General features: G+C 36.5%; 2 protein-coding genes across 8 annotated transcripts in view; one reads left to right on the top strand and one right to left on the bottom strand.

The window, feature by feature from the left end:
• The window catches only part of CCDC18 (coiled-coil domain containing 18), a 38,034-nt gene extending 19,201 nt beyond the window's left edge, over nt 1-18,833 (bottom strand). For 3 of the 7 annotated variants that reach the window (XM_039348521.1, XM_039348522.1, XM_039348516.1), the window contains exons 1-14: nt 17,907-18,388; nt 14,804-14,964; nt 14,524-14,677; nt 14,223-14,387; nt 13,462-13,571; nt 11,368-11,496; nt 10,414-10,510; nt 9,654-9,775; nt 7,288-7,597; nt 6,868-6,935; nt 6,628-6,779; nt 3,153-3,370; nt 2,200-2,310; nt 1,778-1,909 (exon numbers count right to left, since the gene is read on the bottom strand). In XM_039348521.1, the coding sequence (XP_039204455.1) occupies nt 1,778-1,909; nt 2,200-2,310; nt 3,153-3,370; nt 6,628-6,779; nt 6,868-6,935; nt 7,288-7,597; nt 9,654-9,775; nt 10,414-10,510; nt 11,368-11,496; nt 13,462-13,571; nt 14,223-14,387; nt 14,524-14,677; nt 14,804-14,937 (1,902 nt within the window). In that variant the 5' untranslated portion in view covers nt 14,938-14,964; nt 17,907-18,388. The other 4 variants (XM_039348518.1, XM_039348519.1, XM_039348520.1 and 1 more) reach the window with 4 other exon arrangements.
• Nucleotides 18,834-18,880: 47 nt separating this feature from the next.
• On the top strand, nt 18,881-23,397 carry TMED5 (transmembrane p24 trafficking protein 5). The gene is made up of 4 exons (XM_039348523.1): nt 18,881-19,072; nt 20,597-20,694; nt 21,264-21,435; nt 22,497-23,397. Exons 1-4 carry the CDS (start codon nt 18,881-18,883, stop codon nt 22,713-22,715), a joined length of 681 nt encoding a protein of 226 aa, XP_039204457.1. The 3' UTR covers nt 22,716-23,397.
• Nucleotides 23,398-25,012: the final 1,615 nt, after the last annotated feature.

Genomic DNA, 25,012 nt, shown 5'->3' with positions numbered 1-25,012 from the left:
TTCCTGAGACAGTGGGGCTCAATTTATTCGACACCTGATAAAGTCACTCAGATTCGTTCCCAGTTGGAAACCATGCGTGGTATTGGTCGATGTGAGATGCTGGAGAAAAGTCTTACCCAGTTATCTGGGAACAGCTCAATCCTGTTGGACCCAATGAAATGGACAGTGTCCTCGATGTTATCATTACAACTACCTGTCAATTAGATCCTTGTCCCTCCTTGTTGATAAAAGCCTCCAGGATGAGGATTGCCAGGGAGGTTCAGGCACTGATTCATTCCTCACTGGTTTGTCCCTTCCTAAAAAAAAATATCTCTTGATCCCATCTATCTGGACAATTTTTGTCCAGTTTCAAAACTTCCCCTTTTAGGAAATATGGTAGAGAAAGTAATTGCTTAGTAGTTTCAAAGGATCCTAAGTAAAAAAGATTATCTGGACCCCTTCCAATTGGACTTAGGCCCAGTTATGGAACAGTATTGGCTGCACTTGATGATCTCTGGCAAGAGCACTCTGGGGTAGTGCAAACATCCTGACTTTCCTTGATGCCTTAGCAGCCTTTGATATCATTGACCATGGATCCTTTTGGGCTGTCTACAGCAGGGGTGTCAAACTGCTTGCCCGCGGGCCCGATGTGTCATGCCGAAACCGCGCCCACCCCATTGTCGGCAATGGAAAAGAAGTTGTGATATGTCATGACATGTCTTGTGACATTGCAAGTTGGACACCCCTGGTCTACAGCGTTTGGGGCTAGTTTGGCTCCTTTCTACAAAGCTGATCTCAATCGGTATTGATAGGGAGTGAGATCCAGCCCACAGCTGCTCCTTTTTGGTGTACTGGTACTCCATTCCTCTTTTACATCTACATGAAACTGCTGGGTGAGCTCTTCTACCATCATGGGTTGAAGTATCATCAATACTCCTTCCCACCTTCAACAGTGTTTATTTTTATTGATTGTTTTATCATTCTAATGTGTATTAGTTTTAATGTTTGTAAGCCACCCAGATTTGTTTCTGATGAGATGGGCAGCACATAAATTTAATAAGTAAATAAATACAGCAACAGCAGCATTTAAAAGCCAGAAACAATAATACATACAATATGATAGAATTGCATTGTTACCCTGTTCTTTATGTAGGGAACAAATGCTAGAATTGTTATTCCAATTATTTTTCCTGACTTTGGAGACCTAAGAGACATGCAGGAATTGAAAAGAAAGAGGAAAGTGAATAACAGTACTGTAGTTGCTAGGTGGCAACTACAATTCAAGCTAACCTGTACCGGTGGCAAATTGTACATTTATATTACATCCAAATTCTTTCTCATGCATATTGTGAGATTAATGTAACTCAGAAGAGTGAACGTACTCTTTCTAGTCTTTTAATAGATAACATGCAATTCCTGAAAGATGGCTGCTGTTTGCCTGCTCACAATAGAACAGTATGGCAACTGTTCCTTGTAGCAAGAAATTCATGGGGGAAAATAGCACTTGATAGTACAATACTCTATCAATTGGAACATTAGCTATTTTTTAATTGACATCTGCAGTAGCATGATTTTTTTTTTAAAAAAAGCCATGCATTATTGTCTCCACAAAGAACTTATTGCATGAAATAGCTCCTATGTAAATTCAGAGGGCCATGCTGTTAGCTGTTTACAGTCAGCCCCAAATAGAATATGGCAGAGATATATCTTTTCTAAGTGCAAGACCCCACCATAATATTTGGGAACTGAACTGAAATTTTAATTTCAGTAATTCATATTATACAACCTTGAGACTTACTAAATCAATTTGTCTTTCCATCTCCTTTTGTTGCTCATGATTGATTAACTTTGTTTCTTCTAACATTGCAGAGAAGTGTTCTTGTTCTTCGATGATATTTCTTTCCATGCTTTGAAGCTGAGAGTTCATTACCTAGAAAAAAAACCATTTTTTTTACAATTTGAAAATTAGTTGAAAAATTATATAGATATTTTGATAACCATTATCTCACTGTGTAAGAAAATTAGCTATAAAATTAACAGGCAAAATTCAGATACACAATTTTATACAAAATAAAAAAGAATTCTGATTTTTATAAATTATATTAGAAACATGCTCTGAATAAAACAAAGGGTATTAGCACAATTGGTTTAACATCATGTTAACGATTAATGTATCTCACTCTACTACAAAATATTGAAAAAAGAGTAAAAGACTGTTACCATTAATTCCTGTTCCAATTCAGTATTTCTTGCAAGCGCAGCTACATAAGCAAAAGTTTTTTCTTCCAACTGTTTTTCAAGGATGGAAAACTGGGAGGATTTTCTTGCTACCTACAAAGAATATGTACACAAACTGAAAAGAACAAGGGTTGATATACTTTTATATATTTATTATATAGATAATGGTAACTTCTATATACTGCAGATGGTTGCACCTGGGTTTAGGGCAGGGGTCTTCAAACTTTGCCCTTTTATGACTTGTGGACTTCAACTCCCAGAATTCCTCAGCCAGCATGCCTAACTGAGGAATTCTGGGAGTTGAAGTCCACAAGTCATAAAAGGGCAAAGTTTGAAGACCTCTGGTTTAGGGCATTAGTGACGGCAAATAACATGAGCTGTAATTAAGAATATATATACATACTTAAATTGCAAAGCATAAACTCATTCACATTCACCCCATTTACCTATAATCTTATGTCACTTCTCCTTTTATTTATTTTATTTTAATCAAATTTACTGGCTGCCCATTTTATACCGCAAGGTGAATCTTTGTTTTTTGTTAAAATCAACAGTAATATCAGTCATGTCTGGGACAAGAAGTACATAGGTATCCGCTGTTTCATATAATGACAGAATATACTGTTACATTAGTTTTGGGCTTGTGGGTCTATATTACAATGGCTATTGCATACTTCAGACATTGAGAAATTATCCCAAAAGGCCTTAACTATTCATTGCTTCAGTAGTGAGAATGATCTTAAGCCAATATGACTTATCACTATAAAAGAAACCACAATGAAAGGTTATCTTAGTGTTCATGCAACAAGCAAATTCTAGCCAGAATATATTATTATAGATGAATTAATGTATGTTCTTGGAATTTCCTAGGCACCATATAAAAATAAAATTAAACCAAATAGCCTTCAAGAACAAACTTCTTTGTTTTCACTTACTTCTCGTTCCAAGCGACATGATTTTGCAGCTTTCTCCAATAGCTCTTCCTGTATTGTTTGAAACTGATTAGTTCTCTGGGCAATGTTATTTTTTAAAACAGCATTTTCTTCTTCTGATTTTTCCAGTTTAATACGTAATTCTTCTAATTTTTTAATTAATATTTGCTTCTCTTTTTCAAATTGTTTACTGATAAGTTCCAGTTGTTCACACTTTGTCCCTTTAAAAATTAGACAATGATGTTTAGATATTTATAAAAATTTAGAACATACAATATTTAAAGCTATGCATTTTTACCTAAGTATTGTTAATGTTAGAATCCATTTTTAGATCCACATTAATAGTTTAGATGCATGCATCAAACTTAATATTTTGGTGCAGAATCTTCTCTTAACTGTTAATAAAAATACAGATAATCTGGCTTCCCCATTGACTTTGGTTGTTAGAAAGTTGCAAAAGGTGATCACATGATCTGGGGACACTGCAAGTCATATATATGATTCAGTTGCCAAGGGTCTGAATTCTGATCATGTGACTATGGGGATGCTGCAATAATTGTGTGTGAAAAATGGTTGTAAGGCTCTTTTTTCAGTGTCGTTGTAACTTTGAAAGATCACTAAATGAACTGTTGTAAGTTGAGGACTAACTGTACAGCAACATAGAAGTAAAATATTTCCTAAATTATGTCATCTAAACCCTACTGGCTACTGAGGCCAGTTTTTTGCTTTGCCTAATGGGGAGGAGAAAATCCTGTTTTAGATATATTTAAATAGAGATACATATTTGAACTGATTTAATAGCCATTTTCTTTTTTGATGAAAATGCTTTTTGAGCACAGAAATTCTTTTGTATAAAGAGTTATACATCAAGCTGAAGTGTAAAGTAGATTGATAACTCATTATATGAACTCAACCATTGCTTTTAAACCATAGTTTGTAATTCAGAAAGATGTGTACTCCCAATCAATTGTGGTTTGTTCAATAAATCATGGCTAAGTAAACCATATCTTATCACACACATTCCATGCTCTCAAACTACAGGCCCGCCCCAAACAATAATTTTAATAGAAAGTCTAATGTAAAATAAGTATCAATATGTAGTGCAGATCACAATGAAAGCCAAAGTTTTGGCCATTTTAACTGACCATTTTACATTTCCCTAATCCAGTGAACAAAGGCAGCTAATCTATGAGTTCCTACAGGTGGAGAATTAACCAGGGTAAGATCAAGACTTGGTCTAAAATTAGAAGGTATTGTGGTAAAAGAAATGGATTTGGACTTTGATCATTGCCTATCCTCAATGATAATTTTGTGAGAGAAAGTATTATGGAGGAACAAGGTATCCTGAACTCACCCTAGTTTAATTAATAATTCAATGCTTAAGGTTCAATTCTTACTATACACCAGTGCTTCTCAAATAGTGGGGCGCGCCCCCCAGGGGGGGCGCGAGGCTCCGTAAAGGGGGCTCGTTTGACCTCGGCAAATACTGTCATATTGGATTTCTAGATCGGATCATCCGACTCACTCGCAGGCGGCGTCCCACACGGCATTGGTTGCCTAGCAACTCTAGAGCTGAAGAGAGGGAGCAGCGCGGCGCGAACACTGAAGATTGTCCCAGCGCAGCCCCAGTAGCAGCCCGACGCGGAGGACATGACCGCCAACGCACGTGACACATGCAAAGGACCCGATTGGATAGACATGATGCTCTATCCTGATTGGCCAAACCCGCCCATGTGACTTTTAGACCCGGAAATCGGTCCTCTGTACAGAAAAAAATTTTTTAACAGGGATGAGAAGACAGGCGGAGAGAGAAGGAGAGAAAAGAAAGTCTTCCGAAGGCTAAGACGAGGAAATATGACAAATGATACTATTTACGAGGAAATATAGACAAATGATACTATTTACAGTCGCGCGGGGGGCGCGAAATGTTTTCTTCTTCCTAGGGGGGCATGACAGAAAATAATTGAGAAGCACTGCTATACACAAAGAGCAGAAATCTCAAAATGTCAGCTTCTCTCACTGAATCTTAGAAGGCTGATTTTGATATGTTCTATTTACCACATATGCATAAACCAGTGGTTCTCAACCTGTGGGCCGGGACCCCATTTAGGGTCGAACGACCATTTCACAGGGGTCGCCAAACAACGCAGTCCACCATTTTTCCCCCCGTTTTCCTTAGCTGTGCTACTCCCTTTTATTCTATTGGCTTTTGAAAGCCAATAAAATAGACTCCCTTTTATTCTATTGGCTTTCAAAAGCCAATAGGAATTGTCCAGGCTGTCTCTGCCCTGCTGAGCCCACCAAAAGTCCCATTCTGCAAACGGTGCTGCACCAGTTGAGTAGTCCTCAACTTATGACCGGTTGGAGGTCGCGGCATTAAAAAGGTTGAGAACCACTGTAAACAAATATGCATTTATTTGCAACAATAATACTCACTTGTGCCAAGTACAAAATAAGACCGTTTGATCAGTTTTTCTGCCTACTGAAGTAAGGTCACTGTGTTTTACTTCTGAAACTTGTTTATCATCAAACAAGCTTATTTGTTTCTTTGATTACTTTTTTGTTACATTGGAAGTTAACCATTTCCGCTTTACCTCAATGAAACCATGATTTAAATCCAGACTCATTGTCCCTCTAATGCAGGCATGTCAAACTGCTGGCCCACGGGCCGGATGCGTCACGCCAAAACCGCGCCCACCCCATTGCCGGCAATGGGGAAAAAGTCACGAGACATCATGTGACATTGCAAGTTTGACATGCCTGCTCTAATGGCAACAAAAAGACCATTTTATGCTGGTAGAAGTTTTTGCTAGAAAAGTGAAGTGAATTGCTCTAAATTTTCCTTCCCAGTGTGGTCCCGAATGTTTGTTATTCTGATCACATTACAATGCTGTATTGTTAATCAAATCTGCCATACAAATCAGGCAGCTTATAGGTGGACAACCTGTGGCCCTCCAAGAACATGCCAAAAACATAATAAAACAATTTGAAGGAGCGTGACTGAAAGGGAGGCATGTATCTCAAAATTAAGAGTGAACATAGAAACAATTTGCTTCACAAAGCCTTCAGCTCATATTACCATTTGTAAAAATTGAGAAAAGGGCTGAAAATTAACTCATCTCTTGCTGTGAGGTTATCTACAGCTTAACAAAACATGGTTCTGACTTCCCAAGAAAGTTGCCTTCCCAATGCAAAAGAACATAATGCCTCAAAGAAGAAAAATTACTTCAGTAAATGCCATATCAAGCATAAACATGACCTACCATTTTTACATAACCTAGGACCTGTTTAGCTTTATACTACTGTGGTGCTAGTCAGATTTAAGCATAATGGATATTCTTGCCATTTATTGTACTTTCAAATGGAGTATTTTGGAGAAGCAACTAACTAGTATTCTAGAAACAACTTACATTTTTTTCTGTTAAATTTGCAGAAATACACTGCCTTACTACTGAGGTCATATAACAATTATACGTACCTGTCTGATTTCCACTGAGTTTTACTGGTTCAATTTCTAGGCCATTCAATTTCTGTCCCTCATCATCATCAGAGAAAACTTGACCTAGCTTACAGGCCATATATTCTGTCTGAAGTTTCTGAATTCCTGCTTCTTGAAAGTTAATTTTCTGTCTAAGAAAAATAGTGTATGATAATTTATTTATTTTTTTATAACTCATAATGAATTTACTTGATCCTTAATAAGTTACAGTTAAAATACCTTAGCTCTTCTTTCAGAAGACTATCTGTTTCAGACCAATTACTGCACATTTCATTAGAGTGATTAGCCTAAAGAATGAGCAAAAACAGAAACAAATATAAAGCAAAATTTGTTACAATTATTGAGAAGTCATTCATAGATACCATTTATTTATTTATTTTTCAATTTTATATGGCCACACATCTCACCAAAAATAATTCTGGGTGATGTACAATAATCCAGTTAAAAAGTAGATATAAAACAACAATTTCTTAAAATCACGACATAATTATTAAACACATAAAAAACTATAAAAGCAGAACTAAGCAAGAAAATGATAGAGGGACGTTAACAATAATGGAGCCACCTCACAAGTACACCTGTCCCCTGAGAGACACACTGTTAATAGATCCTTCAAAAATATCAGAGAAATCATTGTACCTCTTTTGATGAACTTTGGGTCAACTGGAAAATAACATTTTCTAAAGTTTTCAATTCAATTTTTGAACGTTGAATTTCTTGACAATACAAGTTAAGCTGATCTTTTTGTTGTACAATTAGTCCTTTTAAATCTTCATTTTCATTTATTATGGCACTTTTTTCTTCAAGTGTTGTTTTTTGTTCTTGAAGTTTATTTTCAAGTATCTGATTCTTTTGCTGAGTATGTTTAAGCAAAAATTCCATTTCAGACAGTTTTGCTTCCATGCTTTTAAGGTTTTGTGTTCCAATACAGTTCTCTTCAGTTAGTTGTCTAAAATGCAAAACAAAATAAATAGTTCTTCAAGATTATCTTATTCTCAGCATGAATTTTTGAACAATAATTGTTTGATGCACAATTTTATTTTGGAAGTGGATTCTAAATATCAAGCTGTGCAACTGTCTATTCACTTATCTAAAAAGATAAAGAAAATTAAATAGTCCGTATTTTCTCAGAAGCTAACCAGTTTTATGTTTTGGGACTTGCAACATCAGAGAAAATTGTGCGGTGTTGTCTACTGCCAGAAAAGAGGTTAAATGGTGGCCAGGGATGTATTTGTTTTTTTACAGTAGTATAATTCTTCGAAAAATACAGTAACAATATACTTCAGTTTTCTGTAGAGTTTTATAGAAATATCCCTAACAGCTAAAAACTGAAATTAAGACTCTGTTTTGCACATAACATCCCTTTGTGAACCATAAAATGTATGGACAATAAGTTAAGAGTTGGCAATTTCCAGCATCTAATTTGTGGCATCCAACTATCGCAAATACAGTAGTTCTGAATTTTAACTGTCAATTTTTTTCCTTTTCAAAATGATTATTCAAAATATTTTATAGTTAGTCCTCAACCTATGACAACAATTAGGACTGGATTCCAGTTGTAAGTTGAGGCATTCACATGCCCAGACACAACATTTTTTGTAGTGGTCTTTAAGCGAATCCCCAATCGTTAAGTGAATGGGGGTTGTGTGAACCCTTTCTTCTGAAAGTCACAAATTGCAGGCATGTGACCACAGGATGCTGCAACCAGTCACAAAGGCAAGCAAGTTGCCAAGCACCCAAAATACAATCATATGACTACTGTGTGTGTGTGTGTGTGTGTGTGTGTGTGTGTGCGTGCGTGCTGGAATGACATTTTATGGTCAGAAGTGCTTTGCGGGCCATAAAGCTCCTGTTCGGACATCTGTTTAAGCAACTGAGGGCTACCTATATATCACGTTTTATACCAAAATACACTATAAAAAGTATGAATTACAAAAATATAAAAATATACAGTAAGAAAAAAGGAAAAGAAAAGGAAAAGGGGAAAAATATTAAGCTAGCTTTCATGCAAAAAAGACCTGACAAAAGGGATTAATCTCCAACAGATGCCTAGATGTAACAGTGGATACCTCACAAATTTCAGGGAAGATGATATTCCAAAATATAGATGTCACTTTACATAAGGCCTGCCATGAATAACCACAGAGTGGCATCCTGTGGTTCTAGATACACATAGAGCCCCCCCCCAATAAACTCAATAATAAGGTAGGTCTATAATAATAAAGATAATCCATCAAGTCTTTCTCCCATGCCTCTGAAAAAAATAGCTCCATATACCTGTTTGGAAACAATTTTATTATTGGAAGCATTTGCCAGTGGGTAAGAAATGGCGTTTCAAATTGGAAGATTTAAATCTCACTCCCCTCAAACTTTGACCACCTTTGCAATAAACCAATTGCATGTTATATTATAAAAGATTGTTCAGTGATTTTTCCATTTTCAAAAGCTTTTGGCTTAAGCTATTTATTGCCACCAGACAGGGCAATATATACCTATTTGTGTGTCCCTTTAAGCCAGTCTTAACTTCTGGTTACTGCTCGGACAAATCCCTGCAGTTTTCTTGTCAAGATTTCAGAAGTGTTTTGCCACTGCCTGCTTCCCGAAAAGAGATTGACTGGCTCAAGGTCACCCAGCTGGCTTTGTGCCTAAAGCAGGACTAGAATTTACAGCCTCCCAATTTCTAACCAAGTGTCTTAACCACTACATCCTACTGGCTCTCACAACCTATTTGATTATAACCTAACACTAATACCGGTATTTTAAAATCTAAATCTTCTGTGGAATACAAAACAATACACAAGAATATGAAGAATCAAGTTACCCTTAATATTAAAACTATATACTTCACAAAATATGCACAAAGGTAGCTACTTACCAGTTATAGGGCTTGAATGGGACATACAACTATTTTTATTAATCATTATTAAATGTCAGAAGACCTCATGATCATAAAAGCAATTCTATGTTTGTTTAAATGCCAAAATCTAACATAGACTGACCCTTACCTCAATTGATCTTTTATGTTTTCAAGCTCACTTTTATAGGCATTACATTGTGTGAGCAACTTCTCCTTTTCATTTACACAGTTCATTAATTTTTTTTCTAAAATTTGTTCTTCAACTTGGACCTGAATAAAAGTAATATATTATTTAGAACCAATCAACCCACTATTTATCCAAATAATAAAATCAGTCTGCCAAGCACCTAGATCATGTGATCGCTAGGATGCTGCAACGGTCGGAAGTAGGAGGATCAGTTATAAGTCATTTTTTTCAGTGCCATTGTAACTTTGAACAGTTGCTAAATAAATGATTGTAACTTGAGAACTACGTGTAATTTGTGTTATTTTTGTTTCTTTCTTTGCAGGTATTATTTTATGATGGATTATTTTCCTAGAGTTTGGTGAGTAGGTAGAATGAAAATGAAGCAAATACATAAAAATAATACAATCGTAAGCACGTCTATTGAATTATGAGCTCATTTAGGACAAATAGACTTTTTTTGGGTATATCTGTATCCTTCGATATTCTTATAAACTGGCATTATATTCTGTCTCTATCCTCCAAACCTTTTAACAACAAGGAGTTATATTTCTGATATAGAGTAAATCTGATTTTTTATTGGCTAAGTTGCTATTATGGTACAGGCAAAAGCATATTAAACAACAGTAGTGACTTTAGTTTTAGAACTAATAGTTGAATTCATAGCTTCAGGGTATATAAAATGTTCTATTAAAATTATCAATATCTTGGAGTCTTTTCTTACCTTTTCCAATTTATTAGTTATTTTCTCTTTGTATTGTTTAAATGTTCTTGTCAACTCTTCAGCATTATACAGAGCTTCATTTCTTTGCTGTTCAGTTCTTTAAATGGAAATTTAAAGTTGTTCAGTTTAAAGAGGTGAAATAAAATAATGGTTCATCAACAAAAGGGCAATAATTGAACAACAGATAATACGTATTTGTTGGATTTCATTCAAACATACCTCAGTTTTTAAAGGTTTACATAAAGAGCTTCAAAACGTCAAGGAATCAAAATTATATATTTTTCATGAGAAATTAAGAATAAATTTAGCTTTGGTCAAATATTCCTTCATAAGCAAATCTATTGATGCAAGAACATGTTGTAAACCTCCCAAAGTTGCTTAATAGCAAGATAAGCAGCATATAAATTCAATAAATAAGTAAATTTCTAATGTGGCTCAGAGCACAGCACCAAACTTCAAGTTGAGTAGTTATATCACAGAATATGCTCATTCACTAAAATAGAGCAACAATGTAAAATGGACTGATAATTTTTTACATCTATTTTTAAGCCAATAAATTTAACTCTGAAAGTAAACCCTATGCAAATTGGAAATGTCAGATATTATTTCTTCTCTCCAACTAAAGAATTGTACAAGTAAGATACTCTCATTTATTTCCATGTCAATAACAGCTATAAACAAAAGAGAGAGAAAACAGAAGGACTATTTCAATGTCTCTGCAGAAAGATCAGTTTGGCCTTCCCCAAATTGTTACTCAGCAGCAGCCATTTCATTAAAATACCCAGTGATCCCATCAGTCATAATAATTGTAAATTTAAGTAGAGTCCAGTCCATTATTCCATCTGTGCATCTAGTGACTGGAATTGCCCAGGTGTTAATTTCCTTGATGGTCTTTCCTTTACTGAATTTGGATTTTTGCTGAATGCTACTGTATTTAAAAAATATTTTTGTCACCTCTTCCCTTGTTTGGTCCGTCCAATTAAATCATGCTTCATTATTCTATAATCCTCCTTTAATTTCTGCAAATCATATTCTTTTTCCATTAGCATTTTCTGGCTTTCCTCTAATTTATCTTCTGTATCTCTAAAGACAATTAAGAATATAGATTTTAAAACAGTATGGTAAGTTTACATAGCAAAGATATTGGCTAATGAATATTAACAGCTGGAAAGCATTCTCATCTCCCCTACTCCAATCATATTTTCAGTATAGAAATTTGAAATAAATGGCCAGAGTAATATACTGAAGCGGAGTTCCCCACCTTTTTGGCCCGGGGGGGGGAGAGGGTTGGTTCCATACAAGCAGTGGGCATATATGCCTGCCACTCGTGCAAATGGAGAGAGCGCACATGTCCTTGCCCTCTGCCTGTACAAGTGGGGATGCCCGTGTGCTCACTCGCCACTTCCGCAGCCCGGTTCCAAATGGCTCAAGGTCCAGTAATGGGCTACGGTCCAGGGGTTGGGGACTCCTGCACTAAAGATCAGAACATTATTTATCCTTGATCTACAATTAGGTCAGCAACTGTTCTAAGTTACAGTAGTGGCTATGACTAGTCCTCAGAGTTCTGTCAGTCACAGCACCTCTGCAGTCACATGATACTGATCTGGGTGCTTAGTAACCCATTCACGCTTATAATTGAGTCAAGTACCTCACAATCATATGATTGCTATTTGTCTTCTTCCCTACCAGCTTCCCCAAAAAGACAATGGGGAAGCCAGCAGGGAAGCCACTAGGTTAAGGTTCTCCCATTCATGCACCTCTCCCAAGTCCCTCTGCACTTGCATCACCCACTCACACACTCTTGCACACCCATCGCACCCATATCCCCGGGCACCCTCCTTGACCTGCATGGTGCCAGTCACATACCTTTGTGCACCCTTCTCAACTGAATGGCACCTTCTGCACTCTCCCCAATCCTGCCAGTGACTTGCCTCTTGCACACCATGTTGCACTCTCCCCAATTCACACAATTCTTGTGTGCATAGTTGCACTTACTAACCACACCATACCTGTCACATACTCTCCCTGCTTTGTATCTTTTGCACACCCTCCCTGACCCATGCCTTTTGCACACCTCTTGTGCACTCACATGGCACTTGCCATGCCATGCAGTGGATCTCATGTACATTCCTTACCCATCCCTGCACACCCTCACTCTATCCCACTCATCTACCTGTGGACATGGACTTGCAACTTCCTATTGGCTTTACCATTGACTTTGATTATGGGAAGCCAGCAGGAAGTTGCATTGCTAACATTCAAGGTACTCGCTTAATGACAACGACCAGGAGTCAAAGAGATTGCCATTGCTAAGTGATGGTATTGCACTTTATGACATAATTTACCAATGGAAATCCCAATTGCTATCATAAGTCAACAACTATCTGTATTCAAACTAGTTTTCTAAGAGGATAGGAAGGGGACCTTCCTTCCCTCCTTCCTTTTTTCCTTCTCACTACGCACTTCAAACTAAAGACTCTGGCAGCTAATAACAATAATAATTTAAAAACATCAACCCCCCCTCCCAAATAGAAAATAAGTAGACAATTGGCAATTTAAATTACAACAAGCAAACAGACAAACACATCACTACAGACACAATACAAATATCTCAGCAATGCTAATTAACAAGATCCAATAGACTATAGACACTAGTCTATGCAGGAGATGACCAAAGGATGAGTGACAGTGAGCAGAGATTCCTATCCAAGGAAAGGGTGCAATTGGCACACACACAAAGCTCTGCAAAGACTGACCTGGTCACAGTTGCTACCTGTTTCTCAAACAGGAGCTATAAGTTTAGGAGGACTCCTAATTTTGCTCTGGCTCTGTTTGGGGTAGTGCAATCTCATTCAGAGCAAGAGATAAAGAATTCCCAGAATTGGAGAGCTTAGACTAGAGCATATCTTATTTTCAGAAAGGAAATCCCAACTTGATACAGTGTACAAACTTTCATCTCAATCTGAAATTAGTGAGCCAAGCTCCAAGTGAAAAATAGTGAATGAATCAACCTTGCAAATTAGAAAAATTAATTTAAACAATTATTACTTTAGAAGACTATCCTGAGCATGAACATCTGCTTCCAAGCTTGCTAACTGTTCTTCTAATATTGGAATATGGACTGAACGTGTACCCAAAGTAGATTCCAGGAAAGATATCTAGAAAAATAAGGGGAAAAGGAAGAATCCATTATTGTTCTTTTTAAAAGATCATTTGCACACATTTGATTACAAACTTTTTTTTAATCTATATTTTTGCTACTTCCAGTAGACAATTAACTTCAATAACCAATATAATTATTTCTTTACCAATTTCCAATATTTTTAATCTGCACATAGCATGAAACTTTAAGTTAATCAATAACACAAGAGAAATAAAAATATTCTATGAAGAATATTTGCCTTTTTCACTTAAAGCTATGTTTAAAACATTGAGAATTATATCGTAAAACACAGCTATAAAAATGTTGCAAGGTTAGGATTGATTCATAAGTAACATTTTTGGTGACCTAATATTGCTGTGAATGCTTAAAATGTAATGTATGAAAGAAATAAGGTATCTCTCAAGCTTTATAGTCCGTAAAACCAAGTAGCTTTTTCTTTATATAATATGGAACAATGGTTTTAATACAGTAAAGATACATCATTATGCCACTTTAAAATTCACTCCTCCAAATCTGAGCCAAGGTAATACTAAAAACTGCAGCTAAGTATTCTTAAGTACTAACATAAAAACATTACACATTACAGTTCAACATAAAGGAGAATATTATAGGGTATAGTTAACAATACAGCATGTAATACACGTACTTGTGCTCTTGCCTGGTTCAGTTCAAACTTTATAGTTTCAATTTCATTCATTAGTTTGTGGTTCTGAGAAATTAATGAGGCATTGTTTTCACGGACTACATTCAGTTTGTCTCTTAGTAGTTCATTTTCCTCTTCCATGCTCTTATCAAAAGCCAGTGAATATGACTACAAAAGAAAGCATTTATAATAAACACAAATGTTATTCATTTTGAATTTTTAGGATCAACAGTATCAGGATTTGAGGTAAACCAAAACTAACATAGGGATACTGCTAGAAATGAGCAAATTCTCAAATAATTACTTTGCTCCTGGGTTTCCTTGAAGAATCACTGTTATGCCAAGACATTTTGCTCACAGTGTTATTCTGTAATTCAGAAGGATCAACAAGATCTTCCAGTGTTAAAATTTCAAGCTCACTGTCATGAATGCCAAGTTCAGAATTATGTGAATTATTACTGGAAAAACAAAAGAAACACATTACTTCAATTTTTTACACTAATTCTGACAGAAGATCTCAAAGTTAGGATATAAACAATGTAAATAAGTATATCAGTTACTAAACTTTAGTGCTACAGTTATACCTATAAAGCTGTTCTCCCAAGTCTTGTAAATTTTTTTCTGTTTTCTTTAGATGACCTCTTAATGCTACAATGTTAGCAAGTAAATCTTCCACATGTTCCTGTTGATCACTAGAATCCCATAAGTTAGGTTCCATTTATATTCATTTGTCTGAAACAAATAACTAAAAAGAGAATAGTAATATAACCACCTTTCACTGTTTGAAAAATTGCTTTTTAAATATCATTACAGAAAGCAAGATGTTAACTCTAGCTGCACAAATACATTCAGCCACTTTCATACTACTGTTTCTTAACATTAATAACTATCAAACAATTAGTTATTTTGAAACAAACTTCAATTTATGGTCATTTTTAATATACAGGAAAACTGTAAGCTAAATGACACCCAATGATGAATATAAGGTAACAAATAGAAGAAAGAGTCTTACATAAATACAAAGAGTGCATAATTCACATATTCTAGTTAACAGAAACCCAACCAACATAGGGCCTATATTGTACTGATTTGAATACCATGGAGATTGTTTTAAAGATAATGCTGTTTATAATGCTGTACTCCTCTCCTTCATACTGTATTAGTACATTAATATTGCATAAATACAGATGTATGGTATTCTTCAGGGTTCATTCGAAATTTTTATTAGGAGAATCATCAAGGTACTTGATGCTGATATACTGAATCTGGGACTCATGGTAGTGATGAACTGGATTAGAGCTAAATTGAGTTTTAATCCAGAAAAGATTTCCTGATTAGACCACTGAAGGAAATACAAGAGGACAATTTCAACCTAGATGAGGCAGCTCTTTAGAAGAATTAAGTTCATAGTTTGATATGTACAGTACATATTCAGTTTTATTAAGTTCTCTTTATTTAGAAAGACAACTTAAATAATCGTTTTTGTTATCTAGTATTATCGAACAACTTTTTTTATAACTGAAACCACGTTTTCCTTTGAAAGCTCTTTAGAGTTACAGTAGTTTTAACTGGATTAGGTTTTCTGAATGGTAGACACCACTCATTTTAACATGCATTTATACTTTTGATGTCACACTCTTATACATGATATGTTAACATTATTAAACTTTATTCTGAATTAACCTGTTCTCAGGTCTATATACAAATTGACAAACATGTTGTTAAAATGAATAATAAACTTTTGTTAAAATTTGAAACAAAAAAAAGTGAAATAATTTATAATAAAATGGGCTAAACTTTTGGTTATGATATACAAATGAAACAATGCAAGAATATGTGGATGAAAGGATTGAAATTCACCTATTATAATCTTAAAGAGAAGTTGTACAAAAAGATGGTTGGTATTTGTCACTGGAAAAATTGTCTAAAATGTATAGGTGTACATCAAATTTATGCTAAAATGTGAACAAGGGACTTTTTATCACGCTTGGTGGACATGTAAAAAAGCCAAACAGTTTTAAATTCAAATACATACATTCAGTGCTTTTTTTGTAAAAAAAATTAAAAGGTGCCGGAACTCACACACATCATACAACCCGCCTTGCCTACCCTACAAGGTTCCATCCAAAAAATGTGCCGGAACTCCGTTCTGGGCGTTATGACAAAAAAAGCCCTGCATACATTATTTAGAAGATTTTAAAAACATACAGGCTGTCCTCAGCTTAGGATCACAACTGAGCCCAAAATTTGTTGCTAAGCAAAACAGTGGTTACAACTCATCTTATGACCTTTCTTGCCACCCTTATTAAGTGAATCACTGCAGTTATTAAGTTAGTAACATATTTGTTAAGCGAATCTGGCTTCCCCATTGACTTTGATTGGCAGAAGTTCGCCAAGGTGGCCACATGACCCTGCGACACTGTAACTGTCATAAATATGAGTCAGTTGCCAAACATCTGAATTTTGATCACATGATCACGGAGAGGCTGCAGCAATCGTTAAGTGTGAAAAATGGTCATAAATCACTTTTTTCAGTGCCATTATAACTTTGAACAGTCACTAAATGAATGGTTGTAAGTTGAGGACTATCTGTATACAACTGAAATCAGAGGTATTTCTTTCAAGATTGACCAAAGGTGGAAAAAAACCTCATGAAACTCTGTTTTTATATATGGTAGCCGCAGTAGCCGCAGCAAGACTTTTTATATGCACAATTGTGGAAAGATCCAACATTACCCACAATGGAAGAGTGGATGTTAAAGGTTATACACCTGTCTGAGATGACGAAATAGATAGTTTTGATTAAAGTCACTGATTAATTTAATGCTGATTGTGAACCTCCTCTGGACTTTCTGCATGAAACAGAAAAAAAATGGAATTATGATATACAGTTTGATGATTAGAAAAAAATTGTAGATAATGGAAAAATGAAAGCTGTAACCTTAGATTAAGAGGTAAATTTAAATTATGCTCATAACTGTTGTAAAAGAAAATCAGAAACACTTTTTACATTATTTTTCTCTTTCTGCACTCTTTATTCTTTTGTATCTTCATTATTAGTTTTAATTTTTATATTTCTACTTTAAAAATCTAATAAAATCATCATAAAAATATCAAAGATAAGAGATCCTTGTTACTAATTCCTCACGCTCAGTATTCCTTAAATGTCTGGTCCTAAGATCCTTGGGGATCCCCAAGACCCTTTCAAGAGGCCCTCGAGATCTAAATTATTTGCCAGACAGTGAGGATATTTGCAAGCATTTTAAAACATGATACTCTTCCTATTGTTTTTTTTTTAAAAAATAGGGGTTTCCCCATTACTTTGTTAATAGCTAATCGGCTTAATATTTTACATGACTCAAGAAATAGTCTATGAACGTGTCCATTTTAATTGCTAATATGGCAAATACTGATAAATATAAACCATAAAAACAAGCTATTTGGAGAGCCTGCATATTTTTTAAAGAGAGAAAGGGTCGTGAGAAAGAAAAAAAGCCTTAAGAAACACGGCTCTAGCTCAATTCTAACACAATCACAGCCTGAACCAGGTCCCATTCTCCTTCCTATCGCATCACCACGGCGATTTTTCCTCAGAAGTGCTTCGCCACCGCATCTTTATTCCCGAAATTCAAATTCGTTCTCCGCGCCACCAGCAAGCGGTTGCGACTCTCAATATTCCTCCCTCACCTCTACGTAATTTCATGTTTTCTCTCAGTGCTCCGGGTCCGTTCCCCAAAAGAATAACTCTCAGGGAAATGGGCAGCTCAAAAAAAAAGTGAAAATAAAACAAATAAATAAATCGCTCCCTCCTCCCCCTCAGAGCCGCCGCCGCCGCCGCCACCTTCTTTCTCTCGCAGCTTCTGAGCCCGCCTCGACCGCGCGGGTTGCAGGCCACAGCTTTCCGTTGCTTAGCAACTCTAGTTTCTCCGCCCCCCTCACCCCGCCAAATACAGTGAGCACTCCTCGTGTCCGCAATGAGCTCGAAAGAGCCGCATTACAGTGGTCCAAATATAAAAAGAGCTCCCAAGCTCGACAGTTGGGAATAACGTCACAAAAGCAATCCGACTTCGATAGGCTCGAATTGGCGCTCCCACGAAAATCTCTTCCTTAGCCCCCTCCCTCCCTCCGTTTTTTTTTCTCTTATATATATATATATATATAAGGAGTCAGCGTAGCTCTCTTTACTTTTGCTTTTCAATTCGTGGCCCTGGGAAACAACTCGTTCTAAACGCGCGGGATGAAGTAGGGGAAAAAAAAATGTCCGCGAATAGAAGACGCTTTTAAAGGAAGCGGTCGCCGTCTACTGGTTCGTTGTCTCGGCTCCTCGCCACCCTCGGGAGTGGTAGTTCTGCGGGTCGCATTCTTTCCGCTCCCCGCTCTAATCTGAACGCACGGCTGACTACATTTCCCACAGTGCCTTGCAAAGCCCAGCCCTTTAAAGCAGCTCCTCAGAGACCGACCGACGTTTTAAAAAGGGCGTATCTTTCTTAACACAACCCGCCTCCTCAGGCTGTGTATTGTGGGTATTCTTTCTCTATTAACCCTTCCCCCATCCTAACCCTGTACGTCCCCACGCGTGAGACTAGCCCTGTTTGAGGTGGCGCGAGTTGCGCTTTGCGGCTTGCGGTTTTCGGACTTCCCCGCTCGCGAAGCTTTTGAGGATGAGGACGGCGACCGGGCAGCGCTTGCTAGTCTTAGTCTCGCTGCTGTTGCTGCTGCTTCCCCCACCGCCTGGAGCTTTCGCGTTTGTTGCTTCTCTAGATAGCGACTTCACCTTCACGTTGCCCGCCGGACGGAAGGAGTGCTTCTTTCAGACCATGAAGAAGGAGGCCACGCTGGAGATTGAGTACCAGGTGAGGAAGGAAGGTGGAAGATCGGGAATCGTCGCCTTCCTGGAGTCTGTGAAAATCGTGGTAGCAAAAAAAAAGGGGGGGGGGCAGCTCGTGTGTTTATAGGAGCCTTGGTGTCCCCAACTTGAAGTTCAGCGCCCGAGTTTTCAAAAGTCGGTGGTTACATCCAGCAAGGCAAGAGAAGCAAACTTTGGATTCAACCCGCAAAAGTGAAATACCCTTGCTAAAGAGGGAAGTATGCACTTCAAAGGCACTGTCCTGGAAAAAAGTTCAAATCTGTGGTTTTCCTCTTACACTGCACATTTATTTTTGGCCCTGGAAAGAAGTGACGTAAAGTATTGGCCACCGTGCCCAGATTCACATGGCGATAAGGCAAGGCACAGACCTTGTAGTAATACTGCAGAGACGTAAGGCCACCATGTGAAGACAATCATTTTGCCAGTTTCTCAGTTTTGTCTTGGATTTAATATAAAAATAGCAAGTCAGATGCTTGGAACCTATTCGCCTTTATTAATTTGCAGTATCAAAACTTTAAACCAGGAAGCATTCACATCTCTGGCTAATCTAGCCTTCCCCAACTTGGTATACATTCCAGATGAATAGGTTACGCATGCCATCATTTCTTCTAATTTGACTATTGGCCATGTTTGCTAGGAATAGGAACCTGAGACGCCTGCATGTCCATGGGATGGTCAGTCTAGGTTGAGGGAATGTGATAGGTCATGTTTGTTTTACAGAGCAAACAGACTAGCTAAATATCAGTGACACAGCTTGACCAAACTGGTTTTTAGATGCTCAAAACTGGCAAGTCTACATAACATCATTCTGGAGCGTACTCAAATTGTGAAAGCCAAATAAGCCTAAATCGAACTTAACTGAGATGAATAGATAGTTTAAACCAGAATTTTACTACATTGGATATGAGCAGTTTCTTCACCAGTGGTAAGGAACTAACTGTTACTTATTGCTTATGTATGCTACCCTGTATTTTATGGAGCATGATTTATTAATGACAAAACAAATGAATTTGTAGATCAATTCTATTCAAGGTTAGTAGAAAGTTAGTTTCAAATTACCTCATTATTGGGAAGGAGTTTTTTTATTTATGTTTGTGTATAAAATTTATATGCTGACCATCTCAAGATAACTTGGGTTATAGGAACAAAGAAGATGCTACGCTGCCACCCATGGAATGAGTATCTTTGTGTGTGGGGGGGAGGGGTTGTAAAGAATGCTGTGATTGTTCTTCATAACATGACTAACAAGTAAATACTAGAGTAAAAATGCTGTTTTCATACAAATCTTGAGCCATGTTTATCTAATCTATTACATATTTTGACATACTATTACCAACTATATCTGCAGTTCGCCCTTACTATACAAATTAGATGTTCCCAACAGCTTCCATGTCCAGTTCACCAAGTTATATCATTTTGTTCATTTTAATACAGGTTTATAAAAACCTCGTTTGCCAATTTTTTAACTTGATGAGCCCTGGTTTAATTTCTATCTTTGTTGCATTCTTAGGTACTAGATGGAGCCGGTTTAGATGTGGATTTTCACCTAGTATCGCCAAAACATGAAACCATAGTTTTTGAACAAAGAAAATCAGATGGTGTTCACACGTAAGTTTAAAAATGATAAAAGCCTCACTTGGCAGATCCTGAGTTTTGTAGAAGAAAATTCACAGGTGAGGGATACTTGCTGTACATTCCCCCTCAAAAAAACCATCTAGAAGATGGAGAGATCTTTTTGAAAGATATGAAACAAGGTATAGAAAACTACTATGGAAAGAGAGAATTAACTTAAAATCTTGTCTTTCTGCAACTGAAATATGTTAGGTTGGAAGTTTGCAAAGTTTTTTGCTTCACAGTGTCTTTAGTGCCTCTATATTCTTTCACAGTATGCTGTGTTATGACAGTTTGGAAACCGTGGGCTTAAGAGAAATTTTTGAGGGCAACAGCAATATTAAGCCAACATTCAACAGATGTTAAGTTTTGCTCTTTTCCTCAGTAATTTAAAATATCGCACAGCATCCCTGCAAATTTCTACAGTGACCCAGGGAGCTGCAGCAGTTTAGAAGATGTAACATTCACTGCATAATTTTAAAGTTTCAGAATACTGTCATTAAGGGACTTGATAGTAATATACCTGCCTATACAGTATATTAAAGTGCAATGTCTTATGTTAACAGAGTGGAGACAGAGGAAGGTGATTACATGTTCTGCTTTGACAACACGTTTAGCACCCTATCAGAGAAAATGATTTTCTTTGAACTGATCTTAGATAACATGGGAGATGAAGATGATTGGGAAAAATACACAACTGGAACTGAGCTTCTGGATATGAAGTTAGAAGACATTCTGGTATGTTACAGCCATCCCTTGTGGAATGTACAGCTACTTGTGCTTAAAATGTGTTTGTTCTCTTTTTCACTGAATCAGAATTGGATTCCAAAATAAGGAAATGTGGCAGCTATTGCACATCTATCCCTCTTGAGTCCCTTAACACTTACTTCATGTCATACACATAGTTATTGGCATTTTATTAGGATTCAAAATGGTTCAAATTCAGAATGTTTTGAAAACTCCTGTTTTTTTTCCTCTGTGATGGAAGAAAAGTGAATGAGATAAAAAGGGTATATGTGCTTGGAATATCAACACTGGAATAGTTTGCAGGTAGTCTTCAACTTACAACAGTTCATTTAGTGACTGTTCGAAGTTACAGTGGCACTGAAAAGTGACTGATGACCATTTTGCAGCATCCCCACGGTCAGGTGATTTACATTCAGATGTTTGACAACTGGTTCATATTTATGACAATTGTAGTGTCCCGAGCTAATATGATTATCTTCTGCAACCGTCTGATGAGCAAAGTCAATGGGGAAGCCAGATTCACTTAACAACCACGTTAATAACTGCAGTGTTTCACTTAACAAATGTGGCAAGAAAGGTCGTAAATTGGGGCAAAACTCACTTTTAACCAATTTCTCACTTAGCCACCTAAATTTTAAGCTCCATCATGGTCATTAGACGAGGACTACCTGTACTTACAAATATAAAGACTGTAGTATCAGCAGTATTGAGAGTGCTAAGATTGAAAAAAAATATTTAGAGAACATTGAGATCAAAAGAATTTTTAGCTGAACAAGTCTGGCTGAAAGAGGATGATTTGTGGTCTTCCAATATTTTAGTAGTATATAACATATGAAAAGCAGAAGATTCCTTTCAGCTGCCTATGTGAATAAAAAATTTCTTGACCAGAACATTGGAGCTAGGAACAATGGCCTCTGGAAAGAAGGCATGGAGCATGATCTCACGGTGTCAACACTAGTAGTAATTTTCAGATGACTACTTCTTGTCTTCAATTTTTTTTCTTTAAAAATACTTGGTTTTCAAACTAGTGTTTGTTTGTTTGTTTGTACTAGGAATCTGTCAACAGTGTGAAGGCTCGGCTTGGCAAAAGCATTCAGATTCAAAACCTGCTCAAAGCATTTGAAGCTCGTGATAGAAACATACAAGAAAGCAATTTCGACAGGGTAAACTTCTGGTCCATGGTCAACCTGTCAGTAATGATTGTAGTGTCAGCTGTTCAGGTGTACATGCTGAAGAGTCTTTTTGAAGATAAAAGGAAAACTAGAACTTAACACAGGAGACTTTCATTTAAAGCAATAAGGGAGTTTGCAATACACTGATTTAAGAAAAAAGAGATGGCTATTACTTCTCAGCTGTTTGGAATGGCTAATAATCTTCATATATGATTTTTTTAAAAATTATGAACAAAGTGGCTTTTCTCTACCTTGGTGCATAATCTGTCTCCAAGGCCATTTGTCTTGCACAGGATACTGGAGCAATGTCAGATTTTTAACATTTGTAATTATATGTCTATACTTTTTGCTAACTTTTTTTAAAAAGGAAAAAAATTGTTTCATAACCTTGTAAAAATTTGTTTTCAGTATTTAACGACCTGAGTCGAATAGATATGCTGAAAATAAGCATACTATTAGATAGTCTGTTAAAGTAAAGCTTCTTGTGATTTATTTGTACTAAGACATTTTCAAAACGAATATTCGAAAGGCACTTCTTCCAAATTCCAGCAGTTCACAGACATTAATATTCAATAAGTAGAATAAAATCCAAGGTACTAAGTCTATAAAGCAAAGTTGTATTGGTTCAGTAGTATCAACTACTTGGGTCCAAATGAGGAAGTCAGTATAGTGAATAAAAATCTTTGTAATAAAATAAAAACTATATAATATAAGTCCTAAAAGAAACATTTGTTCAAATACCATACTCAATTATGTATTAAACACAAACTTTTCTTCTCAATTTTTTATGCAGAATTTTAACTTTGGCATACCAATAAAGGAGAATATTTGTAGTCAGGATTGAAATGAGAAGTCTTGATGGTCTCTGATCTTGGTTGTTTTCTTGCAGATGTTTCATTACCCAAATTAGGTAACAACATCAGTGCTAGTCATGCCTGTAACTACCAGTAGCACTGATGATGTTACCTAGTTTGGATAACAAAATGTCTGCAAGAAAACAACCAAGGTCAAAGACCATCAAGGACCCCTCATAACTTTGGGGTGCCTGGATATAACACCTGTGTTGAATTCATATAATATCAACATAATATTAATGTGCATTAGGACTATTAGCATCCTGGAAATTGCTGCTCACACAACAGTTTGAGGAATCATTTTTCATACTGTCATGAAAGTCTGAAAAAAGGTGTGTTGCTTTAAAGAACAAAATGGTATTGAGATGTGAAACACTTTCTAAAATCATTTTTAAAGTGTGCACAGGTTTAATATATATATTGGATATCAGGAGTCATTATAGTTTTATCAGTTGACTTTTGGAAATTTCTCTATGCAAATTTATCATTTTAAGAAAATCATAAACAGGGCTATCTTCATCATTACAATGTTCTCACTTTATAATGCTGTCAGACATATAGTACTCTTGAATTCTTTGAACACAGGAAGAACTGAAATATTGGTCCATTCACAAAATTACAATTATTACTGTAGATCAGCGGTCTCCAACCTTTCTGGCACTAGGGACTGGTTTTGTGGAAGGCAATTTTTCCAAGGACCGGGAGAAGGGTGGTTTTGTGCGCAACCTAGATCCTGCACAGATGAAGCTTCACTCACTTGCCCGCTATTTGCATGGCTCCGTTCCTAATCAGCCATGGAGCGGTACCAGTCCATGGCCCCAGGGTTAGGGATCCTTGGTGTAGATTACGGGGAAATGATTAAGAAGTATTCTGTTTCCATTTCTGGTACAAATTTGTCCCTGAAGAATTGGGTATAGAATACTCCTGTTTTAGCATGAAATATAACAAAAGGGATTCACTAGTAGCAGAATGGAAAGGATAATTTGATTTCATTATTCTGTGTATGTATGTTTGTGTATTATACATATACGCATACATGCAAAGGCAGATATCAAGTAACCTCATTGGATGGTGTGACATGTTGCCTTTTTAAATAACTCTTCAGTTTAGCTGAATTGGTTTTCCTAAAGTTCTTTCTAACATTTGTTATAGGCCAAAAGTGAGGTGTATTCTTTTAAAAACACAACAGAATTATTTTTAACTTTGTGAACTAAATTGGAAGAATGATTCTAAAAAAATCTTAACTCAAAAGCAAGTCAAAGTATAGGTAGTCCTCGACTTACGACAATTGAGCCCAAAATGTCTATTGCTAAGCGAGATAGTTAAGTGAATTTTGCCCCACTTTACAACTTTTCTTGCCACAGCTGTTAAGTGAATCGCTGCAGTTGTGAAGTTAGAAACACTGTTGTTAAGTGAATCTGGCTTCCCCATTGACTTTGCTTGTCAGAAAGTTGCAAAAGGTCATCACATGACCCTGGGACACTACAAACGTCATAAGTATGAGTCAGTTGCCAAGCAGCCGAATTTTGATCACGTGACCAT

Source organism: Crotalus tigris, unplaced genomic scaffold (assembly GCF_016545835.1).
Source record: "Crotalus tigris isolate CLP2741 ecotype Arizona unplaced genomic scaffold, ASM1654583v1 scf7180000018155.2402879, whole genome shotgun sequence".
In the NCBI taxonomy this organism is placed as follows: Eukaryota; Metazoa; Chordata; class Lepidosauria; order Squamata; family Viperidae; genus Crotalus; species Crotalus tigris.
Note: the sequence above shows the minus strand (reverse complement) of the source record. Positions and strands in the feature narration are given on the sequence as shown.

What these genes read in the sequence shown, in the direction of transcription:
- TMED5 (XM_039348523.1), top strand. Translation starts at nt 18,881, where the DNA reads ATGAGGACGGCGACCGGGCAGCGCTTGCTAGTCTTAGTCTCGCTGCTG. An exon ending in CGCTGGAGATTGAGTACCAG is followed by an intron (nt 19,073 to 20,596) that starts GTGAGGAAGGAA and finishes TTGCATTCTTAG; the next exon opens with GTACTAGATGGAGCCGGTTT. An exon ending in AAATCAGATGGTGTTCACAC is followed by an intron (nt 20,695 to 21,263) that starts GTAAGTTTAAAA and finishes TTATGTTAACAG; the next exon opens with AGTGGAGACAGAGGAAGGTG.